Source organism: Pecten maximus, chromosome 17, assembly GCF_902652985.1.
Source record: "Pecten maximus chromosome 17, xPecMax1.1, whole genome shotgun sequence".
Taxonomy (NCBI): Eukaryota; Metazoa; Mollusca; class Bivalvia; order Pectinida; family Pectinidae; genus Pecten; species Pecten maximus.
Window position 1 is genome coordinate 11,100,864 of NC_047031.1, and position 17,240 is coordinate 11,118,103.

A 17,240-nucleotide genomic window follows, 5' to 3' on the forward strand; every position below is an offset into this window, starting at 1 on the left:
TAGTAACATCAGTGAAAGTATTTATTAAAATTAAACTGTATTTTTCAGTTAAGGTTTACAAGTTTTGAACAATTGCTTTCAATGTTTTGGTGGGATGTAGTGGCCTTTTCTATGCATGATTGAGATGTTCCCAGTTATGTTCTGGTGACATCAATTTTCAGTACCTAAAGCTGATACCATCTACACAGTAAAGCCCCATAGTAAAAGGCATCATGTTGTGACTGGCTGGCATTACTTGATGAGTGATTTGATATAGTTTGGAGATCACATCCCTGACGCTTGGAATCACACAGATGGAATTAACTGTCAATATTCTTACATCCATGGTTGCCATGTTTTTTATTATATTTTCTTGTAATACTTTAGTCCACAACAGTGATCTGTCTGCATTGTCTATTCGTTTCCACACATGAAACATAATCTGCATACAATTCATATCCAACAATTTTACCTAAATCATTTTCAGGACATTACAATTATCTCCCCTGAATTCTCCATAGTTGTCTCCCCTCATCAACAATCCGAACAGACACTGTACATTGACTAGTAGCATTCATTGCATTTTGTGTCAAAGAATTGTTAAATCTCTAAATTGACCAATACACCTTCAACACATTGTAAAAAAAGTAATTATTTACACGTTGCTGTTTTGTCATTTCCACACAAGGAGTTTGTTTACTTAACATAAAACACTTTAATCATCAAATAAAATATCATCATTAAAATACTGGTAGTGAAAAAAGCAATAATTTCAAGATAAATAACATAATAATTCCATCCATTTCACAATGATTTTCAAAGAGTTATCAGCCAGTTAACTCATTAGCGATAAAATCACATCAATCCAGACAAAAATGTCCATATCTAACTGGAACACAGCTCTTGTAGATTTGCCCAGCATTTCTGGTGAACAATCAAACAACATCTCAGAACAGCTGTAGAGTATTACTTATGATTGTTGCATCACACAGCCAACAGGTTTTCAGAACATATATCTATATCATATTATCATCATTAAAGGGGAGATTACTCTGTATAAGCTTCTTCTGTAGAATGATGTTCCTTTCATATCAGTCTTTGTTCCAAACAAAGGGATCTAAATTGAACCTGTTAATGGTTTATCGAAAGGGTTTTAATTGATTCCTCATTAATCTTGTCTAACAAGGGCAGGCACCTTCACCTCTGAATCCCTCACTTTTTCAATGAGTTATCTCCACTTAAACACTGTTTTTAACAGCACACCACCAATTCCTACTTTTCTGAAATGAGTTATCTGCACTTAGTTTGTGTTAACTCTTTCCTTAACTCTTTTTAACTAGTACACTTCATTACATAAATCTTCCAGCCATTGAATTTCTAGTCAAAACATGAGATATCTAAATCCGACTTGTCCGTACGTCGGAGTTAAGAGGCTCCATCTCCGGGTCGTATGTGGCTTTGTGTAGATCGTCTACAGGATAGAGAGAATGACTGTAATGCTGACCCCCAGGGTCCATGTAACTGTAGGGAGGGGCTGTTGGCTCAGTCGGAAAATAACCGTCGTAATTCCTAGGTTCTTCCTCATCGTCATCATCTTCGTCTCCTCCACACAAGAGATATCGGGACCGCTGTAACAGAAAACACATGCATGATAATATCTTCATCAGAAATTTAGACACTGTATTATTGTTATCATCTAAAGTAGGTGAAGCTAACAGACTGACAAAGAATGTTCCTGTTAAGATAGTGTCTCTTTTCTATTGTATACAGGCCTTTGTGCCATTTAATATTTCCATCAGTTTTCTTCTAGACACATGCAGGAATCGGACCTTTCACTGTTAGGTTGCTGGCTAACATGTTTCCTCTGTATACAGTTTTTCCCTATTAGATTTCTCCTATATAAAAAAATGTTCACACACAAACAAACCCTAAGTTTTTAGCTATTAAACTGACTTTTGTTCACTACTAAATCTTTTCAAGTGTTTTTCAACTTTAACATCAGAAATACAAGGGAGATAATTACCTCACTGCAGTCCCCTTCGTGCAGCATACAGCTGTGAATGGCAGCAGCTGGGATGGCGATATATGGAACTCCAGCCAGTAACCAGCTGATAAGTTCCCACAGATCTGACACCTGGTGGCCTGCGTAGCTAATGGGGATGTTCTTGGTAATGATAAATGAATACAGCCAGAATCCCTGTAAGTACAAGACAAATACAATCTTTCGTCCCCTTTGAGGTGAGACTACATCAATCTTCATGTGACCTGAATAAATTGTTGATGTGACATCACTACATTGCTGCCATAACATCATTCGTGTTAAAATTACCCGATCTCAACTCTCATGAGATTAGTGGAGACATGCAGGGGGATCTAAAAATAAGGGTAAAATCCTCAATTTAACAAACAAGAGTTGCAAAGTGTTTTACAGCTTAAGAATCTTACCCCTATTGGACCCAGCCTTTTTCAGGCCCTAGCGAAGCTATACCCTTCTTTTATATGATTTTTAAAATTTGATCTCCTTTGCCCAATAATGCCCCAGACCAAATTTCATCAAAATCCATTCAGGCATTCTGGACAAGTAGGGATTTGAAGGATTTACCTCAATTTCCCCTATTGGACTAAGCCCCTCCAGCCCCAGGCGAGCCACACCCTCCGTTTAAACAATGTTTGATCCCCTTTGCCCAATTATGCTCCAGACCAAACTTGAGGCATTCAGGATTAGTAGAGATTTAAAGGAAATGTTGACGGACGATAGATGACAGACACCACGCCATGGACCAGGTGAGCTAACAACACTATGGCTGCTTCCATTTCTTGACAACCCTACCAAATTTCAGCTCATTTCACCAGTGGGACAGGAAAAGAAGTTAAAAATGTGTTTTTCGAGATGGTGTCCACTTTTGATTTCGGATAAAAATTTAACCTTGGTAAATATTAGCAATAATATTCAACTTGGCTAAAGAAGTTCTCTTTAGCTTGATCTGCGTAGCCCTGATACTTACAGTAGCTCCAATAGCAGCTAGTATACACCATATACTCAGCAGCACCTTTTCTGCTACTGTAAAACGATTTCTCACTACAACAAAGAAACATTGATATTAATTAAAATCTGGTTTTGAAATCATCAACACAAACAGAAAATAAAAATTTCATGTCTACATGATATGATCAACAGAAAGGGCCTGTTTCCAAAATGGCCCCTTCTCTGATTCAAATTTCCTGTTGGTGGTGCATTGCCCATGCCGTTGTGGTCACAAATCTATAAAGTATAAAGATTTAGGTCACTTGGTTTGTTTTTTATGGCTCCTCAAAGTTGTACCTTTCAGAAGCTGTCTAAGTGTTGATAAAATGTGCATGTTATGTAAAATATTAATGAAAATCTAATCAAATGATGGTCACCGTAAAGAATACATTCATGGCATGATTGTGACAAAAAATAATGTTTCCATCGCGCCATTTGGCTGTTTTATGGAAGAAACAATCTCAAAAATGCCATTGTCGATGATAACATTTAAGACACAAAAAGTTAAAACTGTGTTTTTTAGAGAATACACCCTTTTATGGGCGTTGGATGCAAACCAATTTTTATCCTATTAAACAGTACGTAATATGCTATTGATGAGAGGAAAAATCATCAACATGTAAGTGGTGGAACATTTTCAAATCTTGGGTTGAATTAGCCTATGGTTGAATTGCCGATTTTCGACTTTCTTTAGATAATTAACAAAAACACGAGAGTATTTGCTAAGTATGTTGAGAATATGTACACAGATATGAAAAAAAGTGAGAGAAACACTTTTCATAAAAAAAATCCAAGATGGCTATTTCACAAGTCCCCATGGTTGAAGATATTAGCTGACAAATAGACAGAACAACAAACAAAACTAGATTTGATCAAGATCAAAACACGGGATTTCCAACTAGAAAATGATTGCAGACATGTTCTCGTTCTGACGAACGCTTTTGTACGTTTTACCTACGATTTCTCTTCGTTTTCTCTTCGCTTCCCTTCTTTAACCGATCAATTGACTTTCAACCCTCTCTGTGACCTTGAACTTCGAAGGTCAAGGTCAAATATGTGCATACCTTTTGTAGCCAGTCATTAATGCTTTATATGTGCCAATTATCAAGTCTGTTGGTGTCAGAGTATTGGAGGAAAAACATTTCAAGTGTAATTGTAGGATAATATTTAATTTTGGCAGTTAAATGTTTTCCTATGTATTTTTTCTGAGATAAAGTTGACGTTTTGACCTGGAAACATTGCAAACATCTTCAAACAAACTTTTTCTTTAATATACAATAATCAAAGTACTGAAAGTACTGCAGGAGGCGTTAGTCAGATGTAAAAGGTGATATTTGAAATAAAGCAAGAATAGAAATTAAACTGATATCAACATGATGAAACATTTCTACTTAAGTGTGTCAAACCAACTCGACAAAATGGTTTTCACAGTCCTGATGAATGTAATGGTTTAGACTGTTCCGATGTACATAATGGTTTTTACCATCTTCAAGTTTCAAACCAACTTCTACTTAAGTAGTTAAATATTTCTAATTTCAAACAAACCTTTACTTAAGAAGTTAAACATTTTATTTGTTTTTCAAACCAACTTCTACTTAGGTACATATCGTTAACTTTCATACTCTAAACCAACTTTTATACTTAAGTAGTTCAAAACTTGCAAAATGTGTTTAAAACCAACTTATACCTAATAGGCATGAAGGGTATTAGAAAGGTCGAAATGATATGATACACATTTAGATACGCTATAACAATACACGATATGTATTGAAAATACAGGAGTGTCTGCTACTTTTTTGTTGAAAGTGTGCAAAGTCTTCCAATATCTTGTAAAAAATTGCTTATTCCTTTCTATTTTGATCTTAGAATAACAAAGACATCATTTTTTTAAGGACAATTATTTCAAAATTAGGTATCAATTCCATCTATTTTAATAGATCCAATATCAATCTGAATGATTTCACAGATAAAACAAAAGTTTTCAATGGTGGGAAAAGCTTTACCAATTTTGAATCCCTAGCTAGGATGATAATAATCAAATATGATAGAAATCCGCTGCCTTCTTCCAGACAATTAATTGTTTGTATCAATTTAGCCAAATTAACCCTTTTTGGCCCCGCCCCTCAGCCCCACCATTTGTACAATTTTGATTCCCTACCCCATAACAATGTTACCAGAGATATCCCTTGCTTAATTCCAGAGAAGAAGTTGTTTACATCAATTTAGCAAAACTGACCCCTTTTGGCCATGCCCCTCAGGCCCCTAGGTGGTAAGCCCCACCATTTGTACAATTTTATAGGCATACCCCATAAGGCTGCTACCAGTCAAATATGAGTGATATTACATTGCTTAGTTTCAGAGAAGGAGTCGTTTTATTTAATTAAGCCAAATTGACCTGTTTTGGCCTCATTATCTGGCCCCCAGGAGATCAGCCCAATCATTTGTACAATTTTGAATCCCTACCCCACAGTGATGCTACCAGATAAATATGAGCGATATCCAATGCTTAGTTCCAGAGAAGTTGTTTATATCAATTGAGCCAAATTGACCCTTTTTGACCTGCCCCTCAGCCCCCATGGGGTTGGCCCCACCATTTGTATAATTTCTAGTCCCCATCCCATAATGATCCTACCAGTCAAATTTTGTTCAATTCCCATCAGCAGTTCCTTTGGACCAGGTGAGCTAACAATTGAATTGCAACTTATGGATAATTTTGAATTTTGGCAGGAAAACATTCTTGAAAGGGCCATATCTGCATCATTTTTGATAATTTGCCCTTGAAAATAAGCACACACCTTCATAAGAGCAGGTTCTTTAAAATGTGAATGAAGGTCAAGGTCAAAGATAAAAATACTATTTGTAGCCAGTCACACATGTACATGCTACATGTATCTGTATGCCAAAAATCCAGCCTTCATGTGTATGTGCAGTTTTGGGTGATTTTTTTAATTTTGGCAGGAATTTCATTTTCAAAGTGCCATCATATCTGCGTCATTTTGATTATTTGACCTCGATACGTTGCACACACCTTTAAAAAAAGCAGATTCTTTAAAATGTGACCCAAATCAATAATTTTAAAAGAACTTTGATTTTTTCCCCCATCATTTGACCCTTGTGACCTGGAATGAAGGTCAAGATAAGCATAACATTTGTAGCCAGCTATACATGTTACGATGTGCCAAACATCAAGCCTTCAGGTGTATATAGATAAAAGAGCATAAATTTTTTATCTGCAATTTAGGATTATCTTTAAATTTTGGCTGGAAAAAATAGCTAATTATTTTTCTTCTCCAAGTGTCATATCTCTGTCATTTTCCATCTGATGACAATAAAATATGCACATTCTGTTTCAGTGAACTTGGTATGTTCTTTCATATGAAATGAAAAAAATGCTCAATTTGATATTTTTATTTTTGACCTTCTTTCGACTCCATAACAAGTTGTTCACCTCGACATTCTCTGAAATGTCATTGAGAAAATTTAGCCCTGACCACGTGCTAACCAATTTCTAATGAAACAAATTGTGCTAAAATATGTGGGATGAGTTTCCTTACAGTAGTAAAATTTATCCCCTTCCAAGGGGGAATGTGACACATTTTGATAAAACAGCTTAAGAACCTTTTGTACACCATTCTGCTATATCTGGGTCTTGAGAAGAAGACCGACGCACGACGACAGATCAAATTATAATTATGATGGTGTATATTATGAGCTGAATGTCAAAGGATTGTAAATTCTGTACATACTGTATTATAATTATATCATCAGGCAGTCAGCATAAATGTGTTTCATATCTATAATATTAGAAGTTTGACATTTTTGTACGTTATATATACTTAATTTTGACACAAACATTAAAGGAGTTAGTTACTTTCATAAATGCAGATGTTTTTCTAGAGCGGCCTAAAATATATTTGTCAATTGTTAACAATGCTATATCTTTTCAGTCTAACCGCTGACATTGTTAATATCAGTTGATATCTCCCAGACAATGAAACACAATGTTCATACAAACTGCCATGATTTTTTTTCATCACCAGGCCGGAACAACGAAATATGATAGAGCAATCTGAATAGTCAATATGAGATTTGATAGGATGCCTCTTGTCGGTCAACCACTCGCTAATTAGCTTCTTTTTGTAGGAGTCAATACGTATACTATATGTATGTGAATTAAACTCTCGCGATGTCTGTTGCACATAATTAAGTGCAAAGAAATGCATTGTCACTTAAGCCGAAAAAAATCACACTTAAGTAGCAATAACACATAATAGTCAAAAACCCTATTATATGTGATCCGTGATAAGAAACAGTACTTAAGCATTTTTGTTAATTTATCCTGAAACGGTCTTCCATATTTGACATCCTGCAGATTGTTGCTTGTATATATATAGTTTTAACAGATTTGAAGGTCAATATTTGAAAATACCCAAATGGTTACACATTTATTCATAACAAATGAAATTATTGACAAAAAGAATTTCATTTTTCCACACTTGCTGGAGATCAATAAGCTGATTGGTGATTATTTCAAGGGATTTATTATGTTTGCGACATGAAAATCCAACATGAATATTGATATTTGAGAAAGTTTTATAGGCCTATTATATGGATTAATCATATAACATGAAAACAGTATAAAACAAACAAAAAGTTGTATTAATAGGGTAAAAGCAATTTGTATACATTTTTTTAATCTACAATTACTTTGTATTGTTTAAATAGCATATGTAATACAAATATTTCACAGCTCTGTGCATATTAGATCTACATGAAAACATTTTAACAGGTTAAATAGCTGAATATATAAATAAGACAAGCTGGTTCAATTATCATTTTGTATGAAGCTATACCTGGCTACTGCGGTAAATCTTATCACAAAAATCTAGATTCTACATATTGTCTCTGTCGGGGAAGAGACAGTACAAAATTACCACCACGACATATGTGCCTGTTTTCTAAGTTTTAAAAACTAAACGATCGAATTCCATCACGCCATCACGTACTGATTCATGGATTTGAAACACATGAACTTCGATCAGTTATCGCAGTAGAATATTGTGGTCTGGCGAGGCTTTAATAACATATCGTAAACAGTTTCGTCCTAAATAAACAAACACTTATTTCAGTGGGTCAACAAACATATTCAAACTTTGTAAGTAACTTGCCTTTAATGCATGTTGATAGATATTAATTTCTAGTGACAGACATCACACTTTGATGCTTCATGCGAAGCCCGTATCCAACAGGTGCCATTTTGACCGCGTGCTCGCTCACTACATAGAACTCAGGCAACTATAGTCGATAAATGTAGGTTTGGAGTGGATAACATTTTGGTCCATAGTATGACATTTCGTGGCATCGTCTCGTTAACAGACGGATCAGGTGATCGCTGAATTTCGGACTAAATCTCATGAAAAACTACCAAGTTGTAAACAAAGGAAAAAACCCCGGAGAAGATTATGAAAAACGAGAATTTGTTTGCGCTTGGTTGTTATCCCATCTTTATTTCTAGTAGTTAAACTAGTGTCCCCTGTAAGGTAACGTCAGCATATCGCAGTTACCTCCCTTCAAACAGTATTTTCAATATAGATTTGCAAAAATCGATGCAGATGTAGATATTTACAAGACATTATTCTTATTGTTTATTCAAAATAGTTCCTGAAATGTTCACAACATTATCAGCATAGTTAATACATTTCTGTGCACATCATCTACTTTGAATGACGGACTACAATGATGTGCCTCATACTTGGAACTAAGCGAATCATTACCCCTAGTTACAGAAATTACCACGAGAGGTCTCAAATTCCAAACTTCCGTCGAAGAGAAATTTATACTGAATATAACTTTTTTCATGTAATAGCACTTTATTTGTAGTCTTGATAGTTTTCATAAATGCATATATAGTTCAACTACATCATATATGAACCGAAAGAAACTACAAAATGAACTGTGAAAGGAAATATAACGAAAACGAAAGTGAGAGATTGTGACGTCACAACTCGTAGGTGATTGTAATATGGCAGGCGTAAACGCCTCCATAAAAATTAACCGTTTGAAAGAGAATTTGAAATTTTCGATTTTTGATCATTTGACCTCTGTGACCTTGAACGAAGGTCAAGGTCATTGAAAAGCAATCAAGTTTGTAGGCATCCGTACATGTTATCACTGTGCCAAATATAATATCTGTGTATGTAAAGATTTTGGAGCAGAGGGTAATTAAGTGCATTTTTGGGAAAATTTGAATTTTGGTGGGAAAACAAACATTTTTCAAAGTGCCATTTCTACGTCATTTTTTATCGCACGATCATAAAACTTGAACCGTTGATTTGATCTCGCGCTTAGACCTTGACCTTGACATATTTTCTGATAACATATCGCGGAGAAAAGTGAGCCCCGCCAATGAACTACAAGATGCATTGATTGTTTAAGGAAAAAAACGAACGAACCTGATTCAAAAGAATTTTTGTTTAATTTTTGTTTTTTTATTATTTGACCTTGAATGAAGTTCAAGGTCAGTGAAAAATAACTTCTTTTGTAGCCACTCTTATGTTCTATGGTTGTGGCAAATATCAAGTCTGTATGTGTTTAAATGAAGGAGCTGAAAAAAAATTAGGCATTTTTGCTCAATTTTTTAATTTTGGCGGGGAAAACTTTGAAATTTTCAAAGTGCCATATCTCCGTCATATTTTATCCGATGATCAAAAAATTTTCAAATTCCGTCTCAGTGCATCATACTCTTTTATTTACGGTGAAGAAAATTCTCAGATCGAGAATTTTTTTTTCAACATTTTCTTTATCCCATAGCGAGGTCATGACCTTGACATATTCTCTGATAAGATGGCATGGAGAAAAGTTAGCTCTGTCCCTGATCTATCTGGCACACTGAACCTGAACGCAATAGAACGATGGCGTGGTCGGCAGGCACAAAGAAAGTGAGACAAGTCAGGGTCCCAACCCTGACAGAGTCACAACGCTTTGGAGATGGGACAATAAAACAAGGAAAGTGAGACAAGAATAGCTAGCGTCGAGTCAATGATTCCGTAAACGTAAACAAAGACAAGAAGATACGGATAAATGTACAAGGCCACACAATCAGAAAATTCAAAAGATGACAACTTGAGATAGAACAGTATTCATGTATCAGGGTGTCCTCAGTGTAAATCTTTATATCGATACTGTTTATTTAGTCGTAAGATATCATAAAACTGTCAAGAAAATATCCGCTCTGATATTCAATATAAAATTTTGTGTATAATAAGCTATATAATAGGGTTTCAGACAAGGTTGTTACTCATTTCCCCTTTTCTTTCAATTTACAACCACATTCAGGCGGCGATAACGTTCCACCACATGGAATTAGCTGATTTTTGGTACACATATGAAACAAGTAAAGCTCTATCCGATTTTGTGATGGAAATTTGCATCCAAAACTATATAACGGGAGAAAATTGCAATTTTATGTCATTTTTCTTCATAATTGTGTCTCTGCAAGTGCATTTTCATCCTGGACATATTTATCAAAAGAAATCTATACTATGTTGCGAATTACAATTTCGAGATAACCTTCTTTTATTTACGACCTTATGTCTTTGATGCTCAAAATGACAACTTTATTAAAATACATTTTCACTGACATTATGAAATCTGGGTGTCGGAAAGGTGTAAAATTATTCTTCGGAAAAGAAAAAAACTGTAGTTGAGATAGATAAGAAATTATACGGGGGCAGGCTCCTATGGAGAATTAACATTACTGGAAACAGGCCCTTTCTCTCCAACGCAATGTCCTTTCTTCAAATCCTATACATGCACTGCTGTAAAGATATAAAACAAGGAGCCGCAAAGCTCATTCATTCATAACCTTATGACTAGTAGCGATTTAAAGGATTAACTCTATTTCCCCTATTTGGCTCCGCCCCTCTTGCCCCTGGGGGTTCAGAGTAAAAATGTATACAAATTCTGTTCCCCTTCCCCCAAGGATGTTCCTGACCAAATTTGGTGAAAATCCATTCAATACTTTAGGACTAGTAGCAATTGAAAGAAAAAGTTGACGGACGACGGACGCTGCACCATGGCATAAGCTCACCAGCCCTTCGGGCCAGGTGAGCTAGAAATATTCATCATAACAAACATGGCCGCCGTCAACAGCATGGTGCCAATTTTTTTGAGAGTCTGAGTGCAGTTCTTTGCCAACATTCTTAAATCAATAAAAAAATATACTGATTTGTCGGCAAATATGGCTAGTTTAGGGTTTGTATAACTTCTTTGGAAAAATCTACGTTGCAAATAGCTTATTTTACTACAGGTATGTTAATAATCGGAAACTTCACCTGAGACCCAATATGGTGACAGTCGGGGTTTGTCACAGTTGACCGACTCTTTTAATTAACCTCTAGGGGTCAATTAGTGTCACTGACCATAGCTAATATGCCCTTTGTTGAGTCTATTGGACAACGTTTAAAGACTTATATACACACTAGTTTTAGTCAGAATTTGAAGCGTTAAATTGACGCATGTCATGTCCGAGGGCGAGGTACTTGGGCCAAGCGGGAGAAAACTGGAGAATTTAATAAAATTCGGGACCCGCGCGGGTCATTAATTTCAAACTGGAGAACTTGATTTTTGTATTGAATATTCGGGAGTCTCCCGTTCAATGCAGGAAACTTGACAGGTATGAGTCTACCCTATTTATCAATATTATAGAGACAGGGCCCAGTCTACCTATTTATTAATATTATAGAGACAGGGCCCAGTCTACCTATTTATTAATATTATATAGACAGAGCCCAGTCTACCTATTTATTAATATTATAGAGACAGGGCCCAGTCTACCTATTTATTAATATTATAGAGACAGGGCCCAGTCTACCTATTTATTAATATTATAGAGACAGGGCCCAGTCTACCTATTTATTAATATTATATAGACAGAGCCCAGTCTACCTATTTATTAATATTATAGAGACAGGGCCCAGTCTACCTATTTATTAATATTATAGAGACAGGGCCCAGTCTACCTATTTATTAATATTATAGAGACAGGGCCCAGTCTACCTATTTATTAATATTATAGAGACAGGGCCCAGTCTACCTATTTATTAATATTATAGAGACAGGGCCCAGTCTACCTATTTATCAGTGTTCTAGAGACAGGGCCCAGTCTACCTATTTATTAATATTATAGAGACAGGGCCCAGTCTACCTATTTATTAATATTATAGAGACAGGGCCCAGTCTACCTATTTATTAATATTATAGAGACAGGGCCCAGTCTACCTATTTATTAATATTATAGAGACAGGGCCCAGTCTACCTATTTATCAGTGTTCTAGAGACAGCTAGGGCCAGTCTACAAGATTCATGACTTTTAGTTAAGCATTGTATTTGCTTATGATAAATGCACAAAATACAAAGTCAATATCAATTTCTTAATTGTTTTTTGTATATTACTCTACAAGACCAAATCATGACGTACATCACAGGACAATGAAGAAGACTACAGATATATATGTACTCACCATATACAATGATAATGGAGAATGCCAGCAGTGCGACGGTGATGAAGCGTAGTCTGAGGACAGACTGGTCCATCAGTACTGTGTAGTACATGCCGGCCTACAACAGACAGTGTGATATTTCTGTACCTATTCACAACAAATTTTACCAGAATAACAGATTTTTACTTTTTCTATACTAGGTTTGAATGATAATTCAAAATGTGTCCAATATTAGAATATCCAGAATATCAGATAACCTTCAAAGGTAATAACCTCCATCATGTGAGCTGTAAATGACCTTGGTCATGTGAGCTAGTAGGTAAATTACCTGGGTCATGTGGATGAAACCTGCCCCCAGGGCAAGTACAATCATGACGAATGAAATGACAAAGTTGACGAGGATCTTGTGAGAAGATAAACGTGATGATCGGGAAAACAAACTGTCACATATGTTGTCAACTATTGTCAGCATACCCACAGACTGGAAAATTAAAATAAAGCATCAAATTAATTCAGCCAATCCTTCAAATCATCAACTCAATTCAGCCAATCCTTCAAAGCATCAATTCAATTCAGCAAATTCTTCAAAGCATCAACTTGATCCTTTAAGGAATACGACATGAATGATCTTTGTGCCACCTTTTGCCTTGTTGCATTTGAATGATAATTTTCTCGAAATCAAGACTTTACGATAAACAATAGATCCCAGAGATCTATTGGCGCCTACCATTGAATGATCAATATCAGTCAAATGAAACACTGATCTTTTCTCTTCTTTTCCCTTCTTTCACTCTTTCTTCAAAACATTAATAACTTTATTTAACACTATATAGCAGGAGCAACCTGCAATTGTCAAAATCCAAGATGGCCATACTCTGTGTCATCCATTTAGTTCTTTCAATCAGACTTGCTTGCACAACTGGAGACCAAGGGGAACATTATTTTACATTCAAATTTGAGATTTATAATACCCATAATGGCCATTTAGTATTGTTAATGAAGCTTCAATTGTCAAAATCCAGGATGGCTGCCTGTTGGCCATGTTATTATCAGGTTGGTCCTATACAGGTAGCAGACCACAGAAAGACTGCCTGGCCATGGGTGATTTGTTTGTTAAGCAAATACAGTAACATATAAATGGTTAGGGCATGGAGATCTCAACTGCTTTAAAAATAAAACCTATAAACAAAGTCCAGATTCTCTAGGGGTGCGAGAAGAACCCAGGTGTTGTTTTTACATCATGGTTGTGTTTAAAGGAACCAAGTCCCTTGGGATGGGGGAAAGACCCCTGGGCCTATTTTTAAATCAGGATTGTGTTTATAACACCCAGCGATGCTATACATGGTTATGGGATGGAGGGTCACAACAACCATTTATGCAAAATCCTTTCCCCAAGGATGCTTATGATCAAATTGGGTACAATCCATCAATAACTTTATGACTAGTAGTTATTTAAAAGCATTACCTCTATTTCCCCTATTTGACCCAGCCCCTCTGGCCCCGTGGGGGTCAGAATCATCATAAATGCAAAATCTATTCCCCTTCCCCCAAGGATGTTTCAGATCAACTTGGGTTCAAATTCATTCATAAATGTATGACTAGTAGCAATTTCAAGAAATTACCTCTATTTCCCCTATTGGGCCCTGCCCCTCTGGTCCCTTAGGGGTCAGCGTCACTGTTTATGCACATACGGTACGTATTGTAGTGATGATCGGTAGAAATCAATTAAATAATGGGAAAGGCCTTTCGATTCCGATCTTCCATGGTAAAATTTATAATCAATTAATTGGCAGGAGATTGTTCTCTTTTATGTATATAATCAGGAGAAATTGATACAAATGTCAATGGTCATACATGTCACTGACAATATTTCACGGTAATTAGACAATCTATTATGTACTAGCTGGTCTAAATCTTAACAAGAGTCCCAATGGGCCTGTATCGCTCACTTGTCTCTACGGCAACTTTGAAGTTGATTGAGGTCATTTCTACAGATACTATGCTGATTACCTCTTTATTCAAATATCATAGAAAGCTAGGTTTATTCATATTAATAAATTTTCTAGTCCTTCATTCCAGCATTCTATTGGCCTACTATCAGGTCTCAGAGGCTCATGGCTATCGCAAAATTATTGTTTACAGATTTAAGCCGATTTCATCCCTGTGACCTTAAATGTAGGTCAAGGTCATTTATTTTAACAAACTTGGTAGCCCTTCACCCCAGCATGCTACAGGCCCAATATCAAGTCACTGGGCCTCTTGGTTATGGAGAAGAAGTCGTTTGAAGATTATAGCCTATTTGACCAATGTGACCTTGAATGAAGGTCAAGGTCATTTATTTGAACAAACCTTGTAGCCCTTCACCCCAGCAAGTTACAGGCCCAATATCAAGTCCCTGGGCCTCTTGGTTATTGAGAAGAAGTTGTTTGAAGATTATAGCCTATTTGACCCATGTGACCTTGAATGAAGGTCAAGGTCATTTATTTGAACAAACATTGTAGCCCTTCACCCCAGCATGCTACAGGCCCAATATCAAGTCCCTGGGCCTCTTGGTTATTGAGAAGAAGTCGTTTGAAGATTATAGCCTTTTTGACCCATGTGACCTTGAATGAAGGTCAAGGTCATTTATTTGAACAAACTTTGTAGCCCTTCACCCCAGCATGCTACAGGCCCAATATCAAGTCCCTGGGCCTCTTGGTTATTGAGAAGAAGTTGTTTAAATCAAAATGTTGACGCCGGACGGCCGGACGGATGCCGCACCACGGCATAAGCTCACTTGCCCTTCGGGCAGGTGAGCTAAAAATGAGACATTTGATTATATCAATGTGTTTTAAAACTGCAACTAGTCTAGTGTTGCCTAGTCTATGTATTTTTCACACTAAAAATACATATATATTGTGTAGTGAACAATCTTTTACTAATAACACAATAAACAATTTCCTGAAAGTACTTTAAAACCGATTATGAAAACTGATTATCAGATCAGTTTGCTCTGCATGCTGATTCCAACCAATCATGAATTTTGATTTTTAGCCGATTATACAACACTAACAGATAGTGTGTCTCAATGTCCCAACCAGACTAGATACAAAAGCTATATTTAATCAAATTTCTAGTGTCAATGATGTATTGACAGTACAGTGGACCCGCGATAATCCGGACGCGGATAGTCCGGAAAACTCACAGTCCGGACGGAAAAGCACGGGAACGGATTTCCGTAACGTTATTTGTACTCACCAGTCCGGAAATTCGGATTCCGATTCCGGAAGCCCATTTTGGGAACGGAACGTACTTTTCATTAGTAAATTTCCCTCAATAATCCGGACGATTTTTTCACCACGAGGTCATAGCCCCGGGTGTTTACCTGTGTTACAATGTGTAGCTTTTGTTTTTATAACGGTACATTGCTTTTTCTCTACGACCTAAATGTTACAGAATTTATGCACAAACATACAGTACGTGATACGATAATTAATCAATCTCAAATACATGTAATAAATGTATAATCGGTAATTAATATTTGTATTGGGTAAACACAAATATCGGCTTTGTAACACCGTTACGTGAAACGACGACTCATTGAAAGATGCATGTTATTAATTACATACACATTTACGTATTAAACAGTGATCACAAGAACTGGGTTGATTACACACAAATTAGTCAACAGTCGTTTGATACTTAACTAAGCGTCACATTGTTAAGTGAATACGGGTTTAATCATTATCGGACATCTTGGGTAGTTCTCGCTGGTGTCGCGTACTTTTAAATAGATAGCTTGGGGTTTCTGGTACGTAAAAATCATAAAAAAACATGGACTGACGGTAAGTTGTAAAATCCAGGTATTTTATTTAAGGTATTTAACGTTTGTAACTTCTACTTGTTTGTGAACCTCCGGGACGTGACACATGTGTGTTGTTTGTAGGTCACATATTCCCGCTATAAATAAAACAACTTTCACTTTACATGTTCTTTTAAAAACATAGTTTATTTTTTACTTTCTACAAAACAAAACAAGAATCATATCAGAAACATAAGTATATTTATTGTTAAAAAGTCTGACAATTAGACGTGTTTATATGAAACGTCCCGGATTGTATATAATCAAGGGAGATAACTCTTACACGTCAATTTTTTGACCTGGTATATGAAATTCGGCAGTCCGGAAAACTCGTAATCCGGACGATTTGGACTGGGAACGAAGGTGTTCGGATTATCGAGGGTCCACTGTATATAAAAATTCGAACTCAGGAAGTAATGGTTTTATATTAAAGTGGTCATGTTTTAGTTAAGCGACTGAATTCTAAGTATCAATCATGAATGTTTGAATAGTGGGCTGACAAAAATATTGTCCTCCCAGTTTCCTTACCAAAGATTCAAGTTTATAATAGGAAATCTTAAGTGGCCTAGAAAGAGGTCTGCAGAGGTCAAACAGCTGGCTGTATTTCATGAACAAGTTCATGATATAATCTATTATGGGAGATACCACACAAATAGGGAGAATAACTTTAACCAGCTGTAGTCAAACTTAGATCTGATGTTCAGTTGGAAATCTTTTTCCTTAGTCTAAGAACATTTCATATGAAGGAGATTTGATAGGGGACTTACATCACAAATATAGAAACTTTTCCAAGTATTTTGCTGGTAAGTTTGCATCAGATATATATTATCTGACAAGAAGAAACTTTGGTATTGGTATTTATACAAAGACATACAAGTTATTAGTCTCCTCACTT

The 17,240-nt window shown here is 36.1% G+C and overlaps 1 protein-coding gene across 4 annotated transcripts in view; it reads right to left on the bottom strand.

Annotated features, from left to right (window-relative positions):
* Positions 1-310: 310 nt before the first annotated feature.
* Positions 311-17,240, bottom strand: part of LOC117315356 (sodium- and chloride-dependent GABA transporter 2-like) — a 182,065-nt gene continuing 165,135 nt past the window's right edge. For all 4 annotated transcript variants that reach the window (XM_033869511.1, XM_033869512.1, XM_033869509.1 and 1 more), the window contains 5 exons: positions 12,833-12,985; positions 12,526-12,622; positions 2,985-3,058; positions 2,003-2,176; positions 311-1,607 (listed from right to left, as the gene is read on the bottom strand). In XM_033869511.1, coding sequence (XP_033725402.1) covers positions 1,377-1,607; positions 2,003-2,176; positions 2,985-3,058; positions 12,526-12,622; positions 12,833-12,985 — 729 coding nt within the window. In that variant the 3' untranslated portion in view covers positions 311-1,376. The remainder of the gene's footprint in view (positions 1,608-2,002; positions 2,177-2,984; positions 3,059-12,525; positions 12,623-12,832; positions 12,986-17,240) is intronic.